Below are 22,350 nucleotides of genomic sequence, written 5' to 3'. Positions count from 1 at the left end.
GATGTTTTACCAGCCCTGTACCAGGAGAGGTTGGAGGATGGCAAAACGGAGAATAGTGGGGCTAAGGGAAGTAAGGGTAACAAAGCCGAGTTAGTGTTGTCAAGGAACAGAATTTTGAAATTAGCCCGTAAGATACCCCTGGGTGGACATTTTGGAGTGAGGAGGGAATTTATGGAGGCACAGAGCCAAGATGAGGAACAGATGTGGCAGTTAGAAGGTCCAGGGTTGGACACGGATGATCTGTCTGGCTTGACAGAGCTGGTTGTAGTTGAAGAATTTAAGTGTGTTCCCGATAATGCAAAGGCTTTCCGAGATGAAAAGGATGCCTCTACCTTGAGGGAGTCTGCTGGGTTAGCAGACGAGGTTGTTTTAACCCGCAAGGTTGAGTTTACTCCAGATGGGAGTTGCCCAGAGAGTAACTGGGAGGATCAGGGGAACTTGGAATTTGAAACTGGGACTGGTATTGAAAGCCTAGAAGAGGCAGACGTCCCATTTGCCTGTGTTCGGGTTGTGAAGGTACCTGTGGATTCACAGGGTATTGAACCTTGTGTGGAGACTCAGGAAAGGTCTGAGGTGTCTGATTTGGTTAAAAAGCAATGCAATCCTTTTGGGTCAGATGGACTTGGTTCAGTGAAGAAAGGGTTAAACTTGGCACCAGTAGAAAGTGAGGATTCTCAGTCACTTGTGTTAAAAGTTAGTGATGAGATAAAAGCTGGTGAGATGGATGTTATTGAAGATACTGAGGGAAAAAGTGTTACTGGACTTTTGAATAAAGTAAATGTAAAGTCAGGTTTGGTTCCAGGACTGTTATGCAAAGGGAAGGGACTGTTAACTAAACAATGGTTTGTTAACAAGGTGTTTGTTTTGAAATTTAAGGATAAACAACTTGGTGATGTTGCTCAAGTATGTGATTTGGAGAGGCAGAACTTGAAGTGTTGTTTTGGCCCAGAGAGACCATCTGCTAGTGTCATTAAGGAAACTAATCAAATTAAAGATCCTGAAGATAAAATTAATGACCTGCTTAAAATTAATGAGTGGTGTGGAAGTTCAGAAAATGGGCTTAGTTTAGAAAACATTGGTGATAAGCTTTGTTTTTCTGGATGAAGCTTGTGAAAGTTAAAGATGATATCATAGTAGGTTGACTGAAAGTTAAGTTTAGAAGTAAAATAGAGATTACTATTTGCACAAACTTCTGTAATGTACTACATTATAATCACACATGTATTGGTTCACTCTTTGTGATATACACCTAAGCTAAGAATTAACTCCACTGTAGAAAAAGAATTACTGTCACTTATCCTGGCATTACAGCATTTTGAGGTCTACATTTGTCCAGCACAGAAACCAGTGATAGTTTATACTGATCACAACCCCTTGGTATTTTTGACAAAAATGAAGAATAAAAATAGACGGTTATTAAGTTGGAGTCTGTTGTTACAAGAATTTGATATTAAAATACAACATGTAAAGGGAAATGATAATGTAATTGCTGATTGTTTATCTAGGTGTTAATTTGAAAGTATATCTGTGTTATCCTTGTAGTTAAAAACCACTTCTGTATTAGATTAGACTCTGTAATGTGCTTTACTAGTTAATCTTCACCCCGGTGAAAATTCTTTGAAGGGTGGGGGTGTTCTGTGTGCTGAACAGACCAGATGGAAATGGGGTCCAGAGCTGACCCTTCCCCCCCCCCCACCTTTGAGGACTATGCTGCTAATGAGAGAGAGAGAGAGAGAGAGAGAGAGAGAGAGAGAGAGAGAGAGAGATGAAGAACAGAGGTAGAGACATCTGCTACAGATTAGAGAGAGAGAGACGACTGATTTATGTATTATGGCTTCTTCACTGATGGAAAGGTAAACAAAACCTTTTGCTGCAGGGACACTTCTTTCCTCGTTAACATTCCTGAGGAGACATCAGGAGTGGCCTAGTTTGATGGACATAGACATATTGAGTTGATGGATGGCTGATACCCTGTCAGTGGGGATAAAAGACGGGTCTGGGGAGACACTCCTCAGACACAGCAGTGGTCACTGAAAGAGTGTTGTGCACCCACAGGAGGGTGGGAGCTTAGAGGACCGAATCAGGAGATCGGTCACAAAAGCTCACAGTGTGACGGCAGGGCTGGTGGGGGCTTGTGTGTGTGTCCACTCATGCCAGAGTGACGAGTCCACCACTGAAGAACAGTCCAGCTGAGAACGGAGGGGTCATAATCGAATGACCACAACGGTACAATGGCACAAGAAGACAACAGAAGGTTTGCCTGCTGCAGCTGCCCAATCTCATGCTCGCTCTCGCTCTCTCTCTCCCTCTCCAACAATTGCAGCACAGCAACGGTACCTCAGCATGGACGAACTGAACTGAACTTTATATTCTCTTACGACTATTCATTTACCCCTAGACATTCATAGAGCTTGTTTATTATTATTGATTATTATTCCTAGACTTCTATGTTTATTATTGCTAACCTGTTTTATATGTATATTTGCATTATTGTTACTGTTTTGCTTATTTTACTAACAAACACCTTTAGTTAAAGTACCACCAGACTCCAACGTATCCTTCCATTTCTGCTGGTCTGTTAACCCAGTTACGGGGTACATAACAGCATAATTTACTTAGTATTATTTAATTATTTATGGTTTCATATTGCTATATTTCCTATTCTTGGTTGGTGCGACTGTAATGAAACCCAATTTCCCTCGGGAACAATAAAGTATGTTTGTGTCTGATTACTGAGTGAATTGCTAACCACATTCACAGCAGGTGAACGGACACTCCCCGGTAAGAACTCAATGATGCACACTTGGTTGATTTGGCTGAGAAAATCTTTTCCCGAAGTCTGAGCAGGTGATCAGCTTCAACCCAGTGTGAACTCGCTGATGTACCTTCAGTTTAGATGACTGAGTGAATCCCTTCCCACAGTCTGAGCAGGTGAACGGCCGCTCCTCGGTATGAATTCGCTGGTGTGCCAGTAGGTCGGATGACCGAGTGAATCCCTTCCCACAGTCTGAACAGGTGAATGGCCGCTCCCCGGTGTGAATTCGTTGGTGTGCCAGTAGGTCGGATGACCGAGTGAATCCCTTCCCACAGTCTGAGCAGGTGAATGGCCTCTCTACAGTGTGAATTCTCTGATGTACCTTCAGTTGAGATGATTCAGTGAATCCCTTCCCACAGACTGAGCAGGTGAATAGCCACTCACCAGTGTGAACTGACTGGTGTCTCAGTAACTGAGATGACCGAGTGAATCCCTTCCTACAGACTAAGCAAGTGTACAGCCTCTCCCCAGTGTGAACTGACTGGTGTACCTTCAGCTGGGATGAGCAAATGAATCCCTTCCCACAGTCTGAGCAGATGAAAGGCCTTTCTCCAGTGTGAACTCTCTGATGTACCTTCATTTGGGATGACCAAGTGAATCTCTTCCCACAGTCTGAGCAGGTGAATGGCCTCTCCCCGGTGTGAACTCGCTGATGTACCTTCAGTTGGGGTGAGCAAGTGAATCCCTTCCCACAGTCTGAGCAGGTGAATGGCCGCTCCCCAGTGTGAATTCGCTGGTGTGCCACTAGGTTAGATGACCGAGTGAATCCCTTCCCACAGTCTGAGCAGGTGAATGGCCTCTCCCCGGTGTGAACTCGCTGATGTACCTTCAGTTGGGATGACCGAGTGAATCTCTTCCCACAGTTCGAGCAGGTGAATGGCCGCTCGCCGGTGTGAACTCGCCGGTGTGCCATTAGGGCGGATGACTGAGTGAATCCCTTCTCACAGTCTGAGCAGGTGAATGGCCTTTCGCCAGTGTGAACTGACTGGTGTGTGAGTAGGTCGGATGACTGAGTGAATCCCTTTCCACAGTCTGAGCAAGTGAATGGTCTCTCTCCAGTGTGAACTCTCTGATGTACCTTCAGTTGGGATGACCGAGTGAATCCCTTCCCACAGTCTGAGCAGGTGAATGGCCGTTCCCCGGTGTGAACTCGCTGGTGAGCCATTAGGTTAGATGACAAAATGAATCTTTCCCCACAAATTCAGCAGATGACCAGCTTCTGCCCAGTGTGATCTGACTAGTGTGTCACAGGTGGGAAGACGACTGAATCCCTTCTCACAAACAGAACAGGTTAACGGCCTTGTCCCAGTGTGAACTTGCTGATGTACCTTCAGTTGAAATGACCGAGTGAATCCCTCCCCACAGTCTGAGCAGGAAGGATAATCGAGTGAATCCCTTGCTCCACTTCTTAAATATCAAAAGAGGCAGCAAAACGTGTGTGTTGTGTTAAACATTCCCGTAGACGAATTCCTTGTCATTTTTAAACTGTAAAAAGATTTACAAAATCCATCAATTGGTTTAGAACAACTTTTCAGCTGAGATCACTTGAGTTGTCAAGGTGTGATCTGACATCACACTGTTACAGTGAAGTTCAACCCAATTTGGAGAGAGAAATGACCTTCTAACTGGGCACAGTGCTGGTATCTGGAATGACCATCAAACTCTCTGATGTTCTTCCTGTCTCTATAAGAATGGGGCATTTCTGCCATCTCCAATCTGTGACCTGGCTCAGTTTGACTCTCTCCATTGGTATTATTCCCTGTTCCCACTGAGCTGCATGGGTGCTGGCCCCACAGTAACTGAAACACTCTCACACAAATAGCCGGCAGAGCATTCCAAACACCCACCACTCTCTGTGTGAAAAACTTACCCCTGACATCAACTCGGTATCTATTTCCAAGCACCTTAAAACTATGTCCCCTCGTGTTAGCCATTTCAGCCCTGGGAATAAACCTCTGGCTGTCCACACGATCAATACCCCTCATCATCTTATACACTTAAAAATGCTCTAAACATAAAGAATGAAATTATACATTGCTTTGAGTACTTGTAAGAAGTATACAACATTATAAGGGTAAAGATAGGGTAAATGGAAGGAGGATTTTCCACTGAGGTTGGGTGCAATGATAACCAGAAGTCATAGGTAAGTGGAGAAGGTGAAAATTTAATGGGTGGTGTGCCACTAGGTTAGATGACCGAGTGAATCCCTTCCCACAGTCTGAGCTGGTGAACGGCCTCTCCCCAGTGTGAACTCGCTGATGTACCTTCAGATGAGATGACTGAGTGAACCCCTTCCCACAGTCTGAGCAGGTGAATGGCCTCTCTCCAGTGTGAACTCGCTGATGTACCTTCAGATGAGATGACAGAGTGAACCCCTTCCCACAGACAGAGCAGGTGAACGGCCTCTCCCCGGTGTGAACTCGCTGATGTACCTTCAGTTCAGATGACCGAGTGAATCCCTTCCCACAGTCTGAGCAGGTGAACGGCCTCTCGCCAGTGTGAACTCGCTGATGTACCTTCAGTACAGATGACTGAGTGAATCCCTTCCCACAGTCTGAGCAGGTGAACGGCCTCTCTCCAGTGTGAACTCGCTGATGTTTCTTCAGATTAGATGACTGAGTGAACCCCTTCCCACAGTCTGAGCAGGTGAATGGCCTCTCCCCGGTGTGAACTCGCTGATGTTTCTTCAGATTAGATGACTGAGTGAACCCCTTCCCACAGTCTGAGCAGGTGAACGGCCGCTCCGCGGTGTGAACTCGCTGGTGAGCCATTAGGTGAGATGACTGAGTGAACCCCTTCCCACAGTCTGAGCAGGTGAACGGCCGCTCCACGGTGTGAACTCGCTGGTGAGCCATTAGGTCATATGACCGAGTGAATCCTTCCCCACAAATTCAGCAGATGACCAGCCTCTGCCCAGTGTGAACTGACTGGTGTGTCCACAGGTGGAAAGACCGACTGAATCCCTTCCCACACACAGGATAGGTGAATGGCCTTGCCCCAGTGTCAACTTGGTGATGTCCCTTCAGATGAAATGTCCAACTGTATCTATTCCCACTGTCTGAGCAGATGAATGGGTTCCCCACCTGTTTGAAATGACGGGCGTGCCAGTCGGTCAGATGATCGAGTAAATCCCTCCCCACAGTCTGAGCAGGAAGGATGATTGTGTGAATCTCTTGCTCCTCTTCTTAAGTATCTGGACAGAGACAGCAAAACTGGTGTGTTGTGTTCGGGATTCCCGTAGACAAATTCCTTGTCATTTTTAACCTGTAAAAAGATTTACAAAATCCATCAATGGGTGTAGGACAACATTTCAGATGAGATCACTTGAGTTGTCAAGGTGTGATCTGACATCACACTGTTAAAGTGAGGTTGAACCCAAGTTGGTGAGAGAAATCATCTCCTGACTGGGCACAGTGCTGGTATCTGGAATGATCATCAAACTGTCTGATGTTCTTCCTGTCTCTCTAAGAATGGGGCATTTCTGCCATCGCCAATTTGTGACTTGGCTCAGTTTGACTCTCTCCATTGGTATTATTCCCTGTTCCCACTGAGCTGCCTGGCCCCACAGTAACTGAAACACTCTCACCGAAAAAGCCGGCAGTGCATTCCATGCACCCACCAGTCTCTGTGTAGAAAACTTACCCGACATCCCCTTGGTATCTATTTCCAAGCACCTGAAAACTCTGCTCCCTCGTGTTAGACATTTCAGCCCTGGGAAAAATCCTCTGGCTATCCACACGATCAATACTCCTCATCATCTTATACACCTAAAAAGGTTCTAAACATAAACACGGAAATTATACATTGCTTTGAGAATTTGTCAGACGTATACAAAATGATGAGGGAGAAGATTGGGTAAATAAATACAAGCAGCTTTTTCCACTGAGGTTGGGTGGGATGACAACCAGAGGTCAGGGGTAAGTGGGGAAGGTGAAAATTTAATGGGAACATGTGGAAAAGCTCTTTACTGAAACGGCTGTGAGAGTGTGGAATGAGATGCCAGCTCGGTTTCACCATTTAAAAGAAGTTTGGATGGGAGGCTGGATGGTAGGGGTATGGATGGCGATGGTCTTGGTGCAGGTAGTTGCACATCTTAAATGTTTTTTCAGCATTGACTAGATGGGCCAAATAGCCTCTTTCTGTACTGAACTTCTCCATGTTTCTATGTCAGAGAAGCTGGCCCAACTTGTTTGGAAGGGAAAAGGTAGGAGTGACAATGGAGCAGCAATGGCTGGAGTTTCTGGGAGCAATTCGGAAGCTGAGTGATCGATGCATCCCAAAAAAGTGGAAGCATTGGACAGGCAGGGGGACACAACCGTGGCTGAAATGAGAAGCCAAAGACAACATAAAAGCCAAAGAGAGGGGAAACAAAAGAGCAAACACTATTTTGAAGCTTTTAGAACCTAACAGAAGACAACTAAAAAAAACTCAGATGAACGCAGGACGTGGAATTATGATATTGTAGTCATTAATGAGTCTTGGCAGCACCCAACAGTCTGAGGCATTTAGAGGAACAAAATATCTGGGGCCTCAATATTTCCTGAAAGTCAAGGTTTCTGCACTGGTTACGTTTCAACTGTTACGTTGTTAGGCACATACAAACTCTACACCCTCAAAATTTCACTTTTCAAGGCTTCCCACTTACCAAGTACTCCTTTGCCAGGAAACAGCCTGTCCCAAACCACACTTGTCAGATCCTTCCTGATACCATCAAAATTGACCTTTCTCCAATTTAGAATCTCAACCCATGGTCCAGACCTCTCTTTTTCCATCTTTATTTTGAATTTCATGGCATTATGATCACTAATTTCTGTCACCAGCCCTGATCATTTCCTAACAACTTATTGCACACTTCTACGTCAGGAATTTTACATACTTATTAAGGGCACATTTGAGAAACTCTACCCCATCTACCCCTTTTACACTATTCGAGTCCCAGTCAATACAGGTAGTCCCTGAGTTACAAACGTCTGACTTACGAACAACTTGTACTTACGAACCGAGGAAGGAGAACGCAGTCCGCCATTTTAAGTCATTGCCATTGACACTGTGTTGAGTGTTTAACTTTGTATTGGGCTTAAATTTTTCTTAGTAAGATTTACCCTGACCCCACATCCCCACCTCCCGCCATTCCTGTCAGCTGGTGGCGCAGTCAGCTCAGCACCGGGCTAGAGAACGGAGGTTCCCGAGTTTGTTTTAGTGACAGACTGCTCCCGTGCCGGGTTGATGTCGATCCAGTGACTCCCGTACCCTCCATGCAGGGTTGCTGTTGAGATCGCAACTCGAACTCGTAAAAAAAAACACTGCCACCTCCAGTTTAAATTCCCACACAGAATATTCTGGAGGATCAAATACCCAAACCAGCACAGCCCCCTCTTGTCCCATTTAACCTGTCTCAGTGCGGTGCAGTTTAGGACACGGGGAATTTATTGCTGCAGTTCTTAGGACCCAGTGGAGCTCGGGAGCTGGCGCAGGTCGGCACCCACCGCCTGCAGTGTTTCTGTTCCATTGACAGGAAGCGATCGCATTGGAAAATAAGGTGTGAATAATAAAGCGTTTGGAAAGAGGTGAAATGCCATCCATCATTGGAAAAGTGTTAGGCTACAGTCGGTCAACTATTGTAACAAATCTAAATGATAATGGATAAATTGAGAATAATGGAGCATGTGAAAGTCCCTGCCATGATGAAAGCCACAATTATTACTAAGCAACATGATAGTTTAATTATTGGAATACTTACATTTCTTAAGTGTTTTATATGCATAGAAAAGTAAAATATATACTAAGACAAATGTTTGACTAACTGACGCTAAATAATACCGGATGTACTTGTTCCGAGATACGTACAAATCTGTCTTAAAGACGGACTCAGGAATGGAACTCATATGTAACCCGGGGACTGCCTGTATATGGAAAGTTAAAATCACTTACTGAATCAACTTTTGTTTCTCGGCATGGTCTGCAATCACTCTACAAATTTGTTCCTCTAAATCCCTAAGACTGTTGGGTGTAAACAAGTTCCAATAATGTCTACAATATCATATTTCCACACCCTGAGCTCAACTGGATTTCCTACGATGCTTCTTGCATTGTGACATACACAGCTCAGCACATTCATCGTACCATGCTCAACCATGACTTCAATGTTTGACTAAATTAGACTCACCAAACTTTCTCCTGACTGAGTCAATGGAAATTCTGAGTCAGAAGGGTTCTCTCCAGTTGATGCTCTCAGTCCTCGGGGTGGTTCACTTGTTGCTGTTCCCGTCTTCAGCTGTGGTTTGCTTCCAGTTGGGGTATTTCTTCCAATAAACCTCTCACTGCAGGTCTAACTTTAACCAGAGAGATAATAAAGCACATTAACAATAAAAAGGAGAACCAAACATTTCTGCTTCATGTTACTAAGATCAAAACTCACTGAAAGTTAAAAGTTGAATGCAGATATAATGATCTCAGTAAACAATCTTTTATTGTCCGTCACATGTCACAAAATGATATGGGATAAGGAGCCATCATTCAGTCAGGAACAGAATTAGATGATTCAATCCATCTGGTCTGCCCCACCATTCAACCATGGTTGATTTTTATTCCAACACAATATTCCTGCCTTCCTCCTGTAACCCTGCAGCTACTTAGCAATCTGGAATTTATTAATCTCTGTCATAAATATACCCGAATGGCAGCCTCAACCAACCTCTGCTGCAACAAACTCCACAGATCAGACATCTTTTGGACAACACGTTTTTTCTCAGTTTTAAAGTTTCTCAACTTTATTCTGAGATTGTGCTCTCATATCACAGACTCTCTGTCTAATGGAAACCACCTCTCCATGTCCACTGTAACCAGGCTTTTCAGCATTTGGTAGGTTTACTTAACCATACATCCCTCCACCGTCCCTCTGAACTCCATTGACCATAGGTCCAGAACCATCAAATGCTCCTCACACATAAATTCAATCATTCCTGAGATTATTCATGTGAACCTTGTTAGCAACTATTGTACTGAACACATTTCCAGGAAAAACAGACAAATTGCTACCAGGTTAATTTATAGGGAAAGTTGTGCTTTCTTCACTGTTGTACCAGCACAGAACGAGCCATTTCCATTCCCAGGTTAAATCAGGTCAATTTCAGGAAATATCAACCAGTCCAGGGTGAATGTAATAAAAAGAAGCTGCAATTACCAGAAATGCTCAGCAGGTAAGGAACAGCTGTGGGGAGAGGAACAAACATTACAATTCAGGTTAATAACGTTTCGTCAGAATGACTTCAAACGTTTTCAGTTTTTAGTGCAGATCTCCCGCAACTTGAGATTCTGCTTGACTTGCACTGAGTGGCCAACAGGTGACAGTGAGAGGGGGGATTTCTAAACACAGTTTGAACACCAAACTTGCAGGTTTATTTTTACTGTTGTAAACACAGAAAAGCTCATTTACTCATAGCCACTCCTCAGATTAGTAATCAATGCTTCCAAAGGAACTCCAGAAACAAACATCTGATCCTACAACAGAAGTACTCGCTCAACACCTCATAAGCCCAAGCAGCTCGATTCCTGGGCCCAGTTTACCTGGATCAAAAACTGTGATATCCCAGGACCCAACCTCACATAGTCACACCGCTGAATCTGCTGCTCACCGACCATGAGAGTTTCACACATCATCCCTGAATCTCACACTGGGTAGTGCAATCCGGGATTTCCCCACCACCAATGTGCAGCTGCTCGAAATTTCTGCTTCATTGCAGAAGGACGACCATCCAGCCCCACCCGTAGAAGCACTAACCGCAGTCAAAGCCATCACAGGACTAGAGTCCAAGCACCAACTCTCACAGTACTCTTTGCTGACTGTAATATGATGAAGTGTGTCAGCCCGTCACTGTTCATAAACTAGCACCTCCACACCAATGCACAACAGAACTGGTACCTGATGACCCTCTGCCATTCCAGCTAACAAAAAGTGATTTTGGAAATAACTCAGTGAGGTCAAAGGTGTAAAAGAATAGTTCACAATGAAGACTATGGTTAGAAGGATTGCTGATATATATCACTGAAAAGGTGAGATACAGGGTGGACCAAGGTTGACCCAGATAGTTGATGCATATCACTGAAGCTGGGGGGGGAAGAGACTGGACAGAGGTTGAACAAGATGGGCAGGGAATGAGCAGATGGAACCAGATATCAAGGACAATCACTGATGGTTCTCCAGCAATATGCAGATACTGAATTAATGGTACATACTACTGTATAAAGGATTCTAAAATGACAAAGTTAGAACAAACAGTAAGAACTTTGCCAGATATATTTTGATCCTCACCATATTTTTATCAACAAGCTTTCCATCCGGACACTTCATGCTTTTTATGGTAACTACTCTACCCATGACAGTGAGGATCTGCAGAGACATTTGGATCCAGATCAGCACATCACAGCAACCACTCTACCCCTAGACTTCCCAGTCCCTTGGTAAAGCAGGCAATGAAATCAAAGATCCCCACAACCTGCGACGTTCTCCTTTCTCAGACACCCCAGTCTGGGAGAATACACAACAGCCACAAAGCTCACGGACAAATGTGAGGAGCCTCAGGAAGCGAGGTGACTTGGGGAAAGTTAACGAAACTCAGTGGCCAACATCAGATTTCCCCAACACAACATGTGATCTTGCATCACAAACCGGAGGGCGGGAGAGTTCTGCAGGAAAAAGCCTTATGTGACCTGTCCGTGGGTCACCCATTTCAACTCTGCAGAAATAAGACAGCCTGGGCACCTGGTTTGGATCGTTCAATGCAGATTAAGTGAAGTCGACACATTTCTGACGAGCCCAGATAATCGGAAAATAAATGAGTAATTGGTCCTCAGTTCGGAGCTCACAGCCAACATCGGATCTCCCCTCTCGGGATCGGTCTCAATACTCACCGATGGGAAAGCGATATCATTGGCCCACAGACTGTGATCCAACCCCTGGCTCCCCGACCCAGGAGGCGAGGACACCTTCCCCGATCCCACAGACAATCCACTTCAGCACTGAGCGGAAAGGAAAACACCGCTGAGCATGTGAGCATGAGCGAAGGGATTGTTACATCGGCGGTTAAATGGGAGGGGCAAATGGGATCACGTGACTGGTGGAATCTCCCACCCCAGGCAGAGAGTCCAGCTACCCACCACTTCTGTGGAAAGAGACAACCTTGCCACTTACATCTCCTCTCACCTTAAATGTATTAGACATTTAAACCCCCAGGAAAAATATACCATCTGTCCACTCAGATTCAGTTTTATTATCACTGGCGTGCGTCATGAAATTTGTTAATTTTGCAGCAGCAGTTCAATGCAATACATAATATAGAAGAAAAAAATAAAATAATAAAAATAAATAACTAAATCAATTACAGTATACATATATCTGGGACCATTGCTCGTCGTGATTTTTATAAAATGACCTGGATGAGGAAGTGAAGGGATGTGTTAGTAAATTTGCTGATGACACAAAGCTTGGGGGTGTTGTGGATAGTGTGGAGGGTGTTAGAGGTTACAGCGGGACATTGAAAGAATGCAAAACTGGGCCGAGAGGTCGCAATTGGAGTTCAACCCGGATAAGTTTGAAGTTGTTCATTTTGTTTGGTCAAACATGATGGCAGAATATAGCATTAATGATAAGACTCATGGCAGTGTGGAGGATCAGCGGGATCTTGGGGTCCGAGTCCATAGGACACTCAAAGCTGCTACGCAGGTTGACTCTAATGGTTAAGATGACGTATGGTGCATTGACCTTTATTAATTGTGGGAATGCGTTTAGAAGTGAAAGGTAATGTTGCAGCTATACAGGACCCTGGTCACATGCCACTGTGCTCAATTCTGGTCGCCTTACTACAGGAAGAATGTGGAAACCTTAGAAAGAATGCAGAGGAGGTTTACAAGGATATTGCCTGGATTGGGGAGCATGCCATATGAGAATAGGTGGACTGAACTCGGCCTTTTCTCCTTGGAGTGATGGAGGATAAGAGGTGACCTGATCGAGGTGTATAAGATTATGAGAGGCATAGGTCGTGTTCAAGGTTTCAATGTCCATTTGGAAATCAGATGGCAGAGGGGAAGAATCTGTTTCTGAATCACTGAGTGTGTGCCTTCAGGCTTCTGTACCTCGCTATCTGATGGTAACATTGAGAAAAGGGCAGCCCTGGGTGCCGGAGTTCCTGAACAATGGACGCTGCCTTTTGAGACACTGCTTCTAATCCTCTGGTAATCTTATAAACATCTATCCAGTCTCACCCCAGAGAAAACAACACAAGATTGTCCAGCCTCTCGTTATAGCTCATGCCCTCTAATCCAGGCAGTGTCCTGGTAAACTTCTTCTGCGCCCTTTCCAAAGCCCCGACATCCTTCCGAGAATGGGGGCGACCAGAACTGTATGAAACCCTCCAGATGTGGGCTAACTAGTTTTATAAAGCTGCAACACAATTTCCCGACTTTTGAACTCAATGCTTCAACTGATAAAGACAACCATGCCATTTGCCTTCTTAACCACCCGATCAATCTGTGCAGTCTCTTTCTTGGAACGATGAACTTGGAGTCTAAGATCCCTCAGACAGGATGAAGAGGTCAATACTCCCCAATGCCATTAGGCTTTACAATTCAACCGCCAGGACTTAAGAACTTTTTAAAAAGCTATTATTAAGGCTTTTTGAGATAGTGATTTAGATGCATATCAATTTTTTTACTGAGTTAAGTATTGTATGTAATTAGTTTTGCTACAACAAGTGTATGGGACATTGGAAAAAAAAGTTGAATTTCCCCATGGGGATGAATAAAGTATCTATCTATCTATCTATCTATCTATCATCAACACTGTTCAGGGTTTTGCATTTAACAGTGTACTGTCGCATACATTCGACCTACCGATCTGCCAAGATGATCATCACTAATCAAATCTCACTGAGATTTCTCAGGTCCTGTTGAATTTATTGCCAAGTGCACAAGTACGGGAAGGTACAGGTACAGAGAAACACTGACTTGTGGCAGCATCACAGGCAAGTACATTCAGATAACACACGGAACACAAATTATACATTTCTCTGTCAGTAACAATACAGAACCATGTTTTACTTCATCCTGCTAATAGGACCAGAACAACAGGGGCTGAGCGCCGGCTCATCTCAGACGGTTCGGTGTGAAGGTCTCACAACCCGGACCGACCCCGGCAGATTCTGTGAAGGAAGCGAGGCGAGGCCACCAGTTCGGAAAAGTTCATCCCCTCCCCTTTCAGGTTTCACCGATCACCTTGTGTTTCTCTCTCCCTCCCCACCCCCACCTTTTATTCTCCAGTCCTGCCGAAGGGTTTCGGCCGGTAATATCGACTGTACTCTTTTCCTGGATTCTGCCCGGCCTGCTGAGTTCCTCCAGCATTTTGTGCGCGTTGCTCGCATTTCCAGCATCTGCAGATTTTCTCTTGTTTGAGTTCGGGAAAGTTAACTCACCACCCAACGTCAGACCTCCCCACTCGGGACCGGCTTCAATACTCACCGAAGGGAAATTGTTGCTGCTGCCCCGCAGAGAATAATCCGCCTCCGGCTCCCCGTCCAAGGGGGCGAGAACCCCCTCCCGATCCCGATCTCACCGCCGTCCCGCTTTCACAAAGAACGAAAAAACAACGCTGCTGTTCCCGGGAATGTGAGCATGCGCAATGTGCTTATTGCGTCACGGGCGTTGGGCGGAGCCTCGGAAAATGCTGCCGACCCACCGCCGCATTTCCCAAATTATTTCATTATTTCCCTATATTATTTCCATATTTACACCAGACACGTATTTAGTTTTCCCCTCCATATCTTCCCCGATCCCTTTCCCTCCAGCCCCAGGTCACAGAGTTCTCAGCGTTATAATTTCGATTCCCATCCCATCCCGACACACAATTCAGACCCACACAGGAAATGTGCAGGTTTCAGTTAAATCAGTCTATGTTTATAAACACTTAATTATTAGCCCAGCCGTTAAACCGATAAAGCTCGAGCACAGCAGCACGTCGGTGACGTAACACACCGCGTCCGTCAGGGCAGATCCCGGTGTGGGGAGCCCATATGTGACGTCAGGCGAGTGGGGAGGGGGGAGCTGTGTGACGTCACCTGTGGGGGAGAGCTCATATTTAAAAGCACCTTAATGGATTTTTCGGTGGGACAACAACATTAATCACGGGTTTCATCACTGAATCCAGTGTTGTGAGATGTAAAGTCCCCTGTTATGTGTCCGGCTGTGCCGTGTTGTTGGTGGAGTGGGCAGCGTGGTGTTTGTCTCGATTCGGGTCACAAAACCAGAATTGCCAGCGGGGTCCACACACAGTGCATTAGTCAACAGAAAACCTCTCGTCCCTGCAGTCTTTGTCTCCCTGTAACTCAACACCCTGACAGTGTGGACCACAGATACCCCTTCCTCTCAGAGTCAGGGAATCACTCGGACAGCTGATCGCTGAGAGGAATTATATTTATTGGTCATTAAAGTTCGCACAGATTCGTTTGGACGGATTTGATGTGGAGTTCGGGCTGTCACAGTGAAAGGGCCGGACGGCCGAACTCTCTCCGTTGTCCAAGCATCCTTCCAGGTGAGGCGACACTTCACCTGTGAATCTTCCGGGGTCGCCCGTTGTGTCCGCTGCTCCCGATGCGGCCGCCTCGACACTGGTGACACCGGCTCCTCCACAGTTGTGCGGAGTAGGAGTGTTTTTTTTTGGGGGGGGGCGGTGGATGATATTGTTCCCTTTAGTCGGGGGAGGTGGGAGGTGTGGGTGGGGTTGCTGTTGTGAGAAAGTGGGATAGTCGGACGTTCCGTGACCTGGGTCAAATAAAGTTGTGAACGGGGAGGATCTGCTCCGTTGTATCGGACGCTCGCGTGTCCTTTCAGGAAGCAGCAATTCTCTCTTCAAATGAATTGCTGTTTAATCTTGCTGTTAACATTGTGTTTGTTACAAAGCCCCAGTGTCTGGAAGAGCTGTCACCGTCATGGGCTGTTGGTGCAGATTGGGATGGCGGTGGGGTGTCAGTGACCTCTGTATCAGAGAACAACACGGGTTTCTACCTCCTCCTGTGAGATATAAATGTCCTCACAGTGGATTCGGATCAGCTGGCATAGCTGGAGTTTGCAAAGGGAAAGGGAATAGGGAAGGGGCTGAGGAGAGAGAGTTTTAATCAGCAAACCATCATCCGGGGTGGAGGGGTACAGGAACTGTCTGATAGATCGTTTTAGAGTAATTGTATTTTCATATAATCTCACAGACGGTGACTGAGGAAGAGGCTTGTTGAGGGAGGATACTCGGAGGTGAGCAGGTCAGACACGTTATCAGGAGAGTGACAGTGATGTGATTTCCTGTGTCACGGGTACAGACAGTCGTCTCAAGTGAGGAGTTTGTGTGGAGATGCAGCTTCCCTGGAGGTGGAGGAAAGAGGACACACCAACAGGTGGAACCAGCTGTGGGAAGACATGGTTTGTCAGGTATGACGTCGAGCTGAATGTACCATAACCTTCAGACTGAATCAGAAAACCATTCTGAGGGTATTTGAAATGTCAGAAGCAGAGGAGATGTGATCCCATGTCTCCATCAGACCCTCAGTGAGATGGTTCCAGTTATAACGTGCAGGGATGAAAGCACAGTGTTTGGGGTCTGATTTAATCACTGATTCTGACACAGTGAGAGGGTTAGTTTTGCTGTAAGGCAGCAACATTAATGGAAGAAACTTCATCAATTGCCAATTGTTCAGCAAAAGTGATCAATTTGTATGTTACCTTGACAGAAACTGATGCTCACAGTGGTGACAAAGGGGTGCAGTCTGGTTTATTTCAGGTTGGAGAGGGATGTAGAGATTTAAAATCAATGCCTTGCGGTGTCCCTATCGTTAATTGAGCATGTCCAGAGTGTTTGATCACACAGCACGGAAACAGGCCTTTGGCCGGCCATACCTGTTCTGACCATCCACTCACTGTCTACACTGGTCCCATTTATCAGCACTTGGTTCATAGCCGACTGTATCTCGGCAGTTTCAATGCTCATCCACTTCGTAAATGTTGTGAAGGGACCTGCCTCCACCACCACCTCGGGCAGTGTGTTCCAGATTTCAGCTACCCTCTACGTGAAAAATCTCCTCCTCAGATCCCTCTAAACCTCTTCATCCTCTGCTTAAATCCATGCCCTCTGATCTGTGACACCTCTGTCCCAGGATCGGGGCCGATATGGGCATCAGTGAGGCCTTTGATAAGGTTCACATGGTAAGTTGCTGTGGAAAGTCAGATCACACGGGATCCAGGGAGAGCTGGCTCACTGGATGCACAGTTGTCTTGATGGTAGGAAGCAGAGAACGATGGTGGGAGGCTGTTTATTGGACTCCAGGCCTAGGCCCAGTGAGGTTCCCCAGGGTCACACCCCATTGCTCACATTATTCATTGATGTTTAATGATATTTCCATTTGCACAGTTTGTTGAATTCTATGCTCCACTTGATCTTTCATTGATCCTGTTACTATTCTATAGACTTGCTAAGTGTTCCTGTAGGAAAAACTATCTCAGGGTTGCATGTGGTGACATATCTGTACCCTGCTAATAACATTTACTTTTAATATCAACCATTGCTACTTGTCATCTAGATCAATAATTTGGTTGAGAATGTACAGGGTATGCAGAGTAGGTTTGCCGCAAGTTCAAACAATTACTTTTTCTGAAAGATATTAAGTATAACCTCTCCGCTCTGTTTCACTCTCCGCGCTTGACCACCCCTCCCCATTACTTTCTTCCCTCTCTGCCCCGTCCTCCCTCTCACGCTGACATTGGACATACGTTCAGGGTGAAAGGGAATTATTTTCTGGGAACCTGAAGGGGAATTCTTCACTCATGTTGGTGAGAGTGTGGAATGAGCTGCCAGTGGAAGTGGAGGATGTGGGTTTGATTGAGACACTCAAGAGGAATTTGGGTGAGGACGTGGATGGGAGGTGTATGGAGGCTCTGGTGCAGGTAGCTGGAACCAGGCAGTAACAACAAAAACGGGTCGGCATGGACAAGAAGGGCTGAAAGAATGCAGAAAAAATTACGCGGCTATTGCCTGGACTGAATGTTTTTAATTAAAAAGAAAGGTTACATATGTTAGCACTTTATTCCCGAGCGGGTAGGGACCGAGGGGAGATTTCACAGAGGTGTACAATTCATGGCCCAATGCCATTAGGCTTTACAATTCTACCGCCAGGACTTAAGAACTTTTTAAAAGCTATTATTAATGCTTTTTGAGATAGTGATTTAGATGCATATCATATTTTTTTTACTGAGTTAAGTATTGTATGTAAGTAGTTTTGCTACAACAAGTGTATGGGACATTGGAAAAAAAGTTGAATTTCCCCATGGGGATGAATAAAGTATCTATCTATCTATCTATCTAACACTATGAGGCGGATGGAGAGTGTAAATGCCAGCGGGCTTTCTCCACTGATGTTCGGTGAGAATACAACTGGAGATCATGGGCGAATGGTGAAGCGTGAAAAGTTTAATGGAAACATGAGGTGAAACTTCTTCACCCAGAGGGTGGTCAGAGGGTAGACAGTGTCGCCAACGCAAACAGTGATTGAGATTCCGATGCCAATGTTTACGAAATGATTGGATAAGTACTGGGATATGGATGGCCACGGTCCGGGTTCAGACGATGGCAGTAGGCAGTTTAAGTAATTCCTCAGTGGCCTGACGGGTTGAAGACCCTGTTTCTGTGCAGTGGATCCCTATCGGTGTCTGACTGTATGTCTGGGTTAGAACTTCAGTGTGTCGCAGCACCAACCAATCTATAAAGTCGTTGATACTGTCCTTGAATGGTTATAGCATGAGAAGATGGAAACTTTGGAAATTTTTTATTTTGTATTCCCCAATTGCCTACGATGGTTTTCAAGGAAGACAAGTGTCAGCCCAGATATTTGCTTTGCCTTCGCTGCGTTTTCAGTTTGTGTAGATTTGTATGTTTCATTTATTCTTGATTTCAGAGGGAGACACGGATTCCACACCGGCCATGTGGATTCAGGGTTAAATGGATCGAAATATGAGTGTATCTACACCCGATGCAATAAAACCACGATTCAGAGGTAAATTGGCATTCAGATAAATTGGTGTGTACCTGAATTGGGAATTTGGAATTGACATTTTGGAAGGCTGGTTCTTTTAATAAGCGCCAGAAGCTGCTGCTGAACACTTTGAAATGCTGGTTTTAAGTTCTAGGGCTTCACTGGAAATCAGGTTGTAAAGTCATTGTAGCATTTGCCCTGTAATATGTAAATGACAGGTCAGTTTAGAAAACGCGCAGGTGCAGTCAATCGCTCAGCGATTTGTTTATATCGTCAGCCCTAATTCCATTAATTATCCAGGTGTTGCTGTGTGATCAGATTAAATCGATTATTTCCTCAGCCCTATTTCTTGGAGCACTGTAACTGCGGACTCGCAATAGAGTTGTAAAGTGTACCGAAGTTTCGACTCTCCATGCGGAACACGGCTGTCCTTTGTCTTCCAGCCAGAATTCACTCTGTCTACCACATCATCTGCTTTCGTTTAGGAAGCCAACTCTGAATCAACGCAGTCAGGTTTCCCTCGATCCCATGCCTTCTGACTTTCTGAATGAGTCTACTATGGGGAGCTGATGAAAAGCCTGAGCATAATTAATGCCCCCACATCGACTGTTCTAATTCCTCTATTTGATTTATTTTCACTTTTTCAAATAACTCAATCTGGCTAATAAAGGACAACATGCCATGTTGTTTCTCCTTAACCAGACTACGTTTCTCCAAATACACATAAATTCCTTCTTCAATTATCCTCTCCAGTAGTTTACCCACTACTGCTGTAAGACTGCCTGCTTATAATTAAAAGAAATATCCCTTTTATCTTTCGTCAACAAATGAATAACATTTTCCACTCTCCAATCATCTAGTTCTACTTCCGTGGCCAGCGAAGACACAAATATCCTGTCCAAAAGTGCAGCAATATCTTTGCTCGCCTTCCAAAATTACCTGGACTATATCCCTTTCGGCACGGGGAATCATCTATCATAATGTTTTCCAAGTTTCCGGCGCATCCTCTTTCTCAGCGTCGGCAGGTTCTGGCATTTCTGTATTTTGACGCTGTGTTCACATTGACCTATGTATTCAGTGAGGAGCTTCACCGCCTCCTTGGACTCCAGACACAAGTTTTCCTCTTTTACATCTGATCTGCCCACACTCTCTCTAGTCATCTTTCTGTTCTTCACTTATCTTAGTGCATTTCTACTCCCCTTCTAACTTTGAAGTCCATTGTTAAATTCATTTTCTATCTACATTGTTACTCGCCCTAAGCCAATCTGATCCTTTCTTCCTGAACCTTAAGTATCTTTCTTTCTTCCTCTTGACAAGCTGTTCCAATTTCTTGTCAGCAAGGGTTACTTTCCGCTATCGTCCTTTCCCTGCCTCAATGAGACAAGCTGTTACTGAACCTCATGTAAGTGTTTCCTGAACAATCTCCACATATGTGTTGTGCATTTCCCTGAGTACATCATTTTCCTATTTACCTTCCCAAGTTCCTGCCAGGTAGCCCGATATATCGCAATTAAATAATTCCATGCTCTCTGGTCCGATCCCTGTGCAGGGTGGATGTCGGGGAGTTCTTCCTCTCGTTCTGAAATGCTGACCCGCGGAGAGATCTGTCACCTGATCCGTTTCCTTTTCTAATATCAGATACCGTATGGACTGTTCTCAAGTCCGCCTGTCTTCATATAGTGACATGAATACTTCCAGCACACAACTGAGGATTTCTGTCATAACCAAACCTTTTACCCTGGGGATGTGCCAAAGAATATTAGGGAATTTTGAGTTGCCCTTGCCAATAACATGACACATGTCCACGTTCCGCTTCCCGATCGGTACCTCACTTTTTCAGTCGCCGTTTTTATTTTTGTCCAACCTGTGGGCAGCTGTATAGAATACTCCAAACAGAGAGATCGCGTCCTTCATGTTTCTGTGTTCGTCGCACAGTCTATCAACAAACGAACGCTCCACGATGTCCTCCCTTTCTGCAGCTGCGATACTATCCCTGGTTTCCCATCGCACTCCCTTTACACTCTGTTACCTGACCCTGTCCATTTTGAAACACCTAAAACTCGGAAAGCCCTGAAGCCATCCCTGCCCTGTTGTCACATTTCAGTGGCCATTGACATTGTCAATTTATAATTTCCTGTCAGACACATATCATGTTCAGATGTTCGCGCAACCAGCGTTTATTTAAGTACGCAAAATTAGTCTATGTACATTAGCGAATCTTATGTACCTTTCACAGACAGGCGAGTGTCTGTGATAGATTGTAACATAATTCAACCAATCTAACAATCACGGTAGCAGCATTGAGCGTTTGTATTGCTACCGACCTGAACTGTATCACGTCAGCAATCTTCCGCCAATTCTCCAATTCCCGGATGACCAGGCATATGAATGTTTGAATTTATGACATACTTGCCAAGCCTGTTCATTGTAAAACGGCTTTATTTGCAAACTCCGCTGAATTGCCATTAGACACGGGCGTTATCTACACAGATGGCCATTTAATGTAAACACACACTTCATTCCATTCCTCAGCTCCTCTCTGAATTTCCTCTGTGTCAGTGTATAGATACAAGTATTGGTGCACATGCTGAGAAATTGTAACATGAACCCAAATTGTTGGAGGATAAATACCGGGGAACTCAAATATCTGTCCTCGTAAAAATAGTTTTGCACTTGCCATTTTAGAGAACGGGCTACATGGGGCATCCAAAATAATATGAAATTAGCCGATATAGAAAACAGCAAAATCATCGATTTTCTGCGTTTTTCCACCTCGGCATCTTTCTGATTGTCGCTGCTGTGCCGAAGCTTTCTGCGGACTCTATTTGCCACAACGATATGCCTTCCGGTTAACCCGTTAAACACCAGGATTAAGCCGATTGGTATCAATGGTGTTAAAATACGGTCCAGTAATTCGTATCCTTTCCACACGGGTGAAGTGGCGTATTCATATGTGGTGGTGCACCGCCACGGCGTGTTGTCAATGATGACGTAAGGTTCAAGGGCAAAGTATAACGGGACACTTCTCCAGCAGCTCACTATAACCACCGTCACCATAACCACCGTTGCTGTTCTCTCGGTGCAGTATCGGTCCCGCAGCTTTTCGCAACATATTGCGATGAAGCGATCGAAGGTAAAACTGACCGTAAACCAAACAGAACAGTCCGACATTACAACCCGAAATACAAGTGTCAGTGCGCACACGGGAGTGATGAGCAGGGTTCTGGAATAAATGTAGATATTGTTGGTCTGTTCCATTAAAGCAGCAACGATAACCACCATCAGATCCGCTGTTGCCATTCCAACCAGGTAACGGGTGATGCATTTGGAGAGTCCGCATTTTCCCCGAGAGAGGATCACAATCGCCGTTAAATTAACTGCAAGAAGTTTGAAAAGAGATTAGAGATATGGTCATCTCCCTGCATGCCCCCATTCTACCGCTGGTATGCAGGGTTGGGTCTTGGAAGTGGAAAG

At 45.1% G+C, this 22,350-nt stretch overlaps 1 protein-coding gene across 1 annotated transcript; it reads right to left on the bottom strand.

The window, feature by feature from the left end:
- Positions 1 to 2,897: 2,897 nt before the first annotated feature.
- On the bottom strand, positions 2,898 to 14,468 carry LOC140721537 (uncharacterized; the record flags this gene model as incomplete). The annotated part of the gene is made up of 4 exons (XM_073036349.1): positions 14,327 to 14,468; positions 8,982 to 9,147; positions 5,105 to 6,079; positions 2,898 to 4,002 (listed from the first exon to the last, which is right to left on the bottom strand). Coding segments are annotated over exons 3-4 (1,671 nt in total), but the record flags the coding sequence as incomplete, so codon positions are not given.
- Positions 14,469 to 22,350: the final 7,882 nt, after the last annotated feature.

This window comes from Hemitrygon akajei, unplaced genomic scaffold (assembly GCF_048418815.1).
Source record: "Hemitrygon akajei unplaced genomic scaffold, sHemAka1.3 Scf000057, whole genome shotgun sequence".
In the NCBI taxonomy this organism is placed as follows: Eukaryota; Metazoa; Chordata; class Chondrichthyes; order Myliobatiformes; family Dasyatidae; genus Hemitrygon; species Hemitrygon akajei.
The sequence above is the reverse complement of the archived record's forward strand: the minus strand, read 5'-3'. Positions and strand labels throughout refer to the sequence as shown.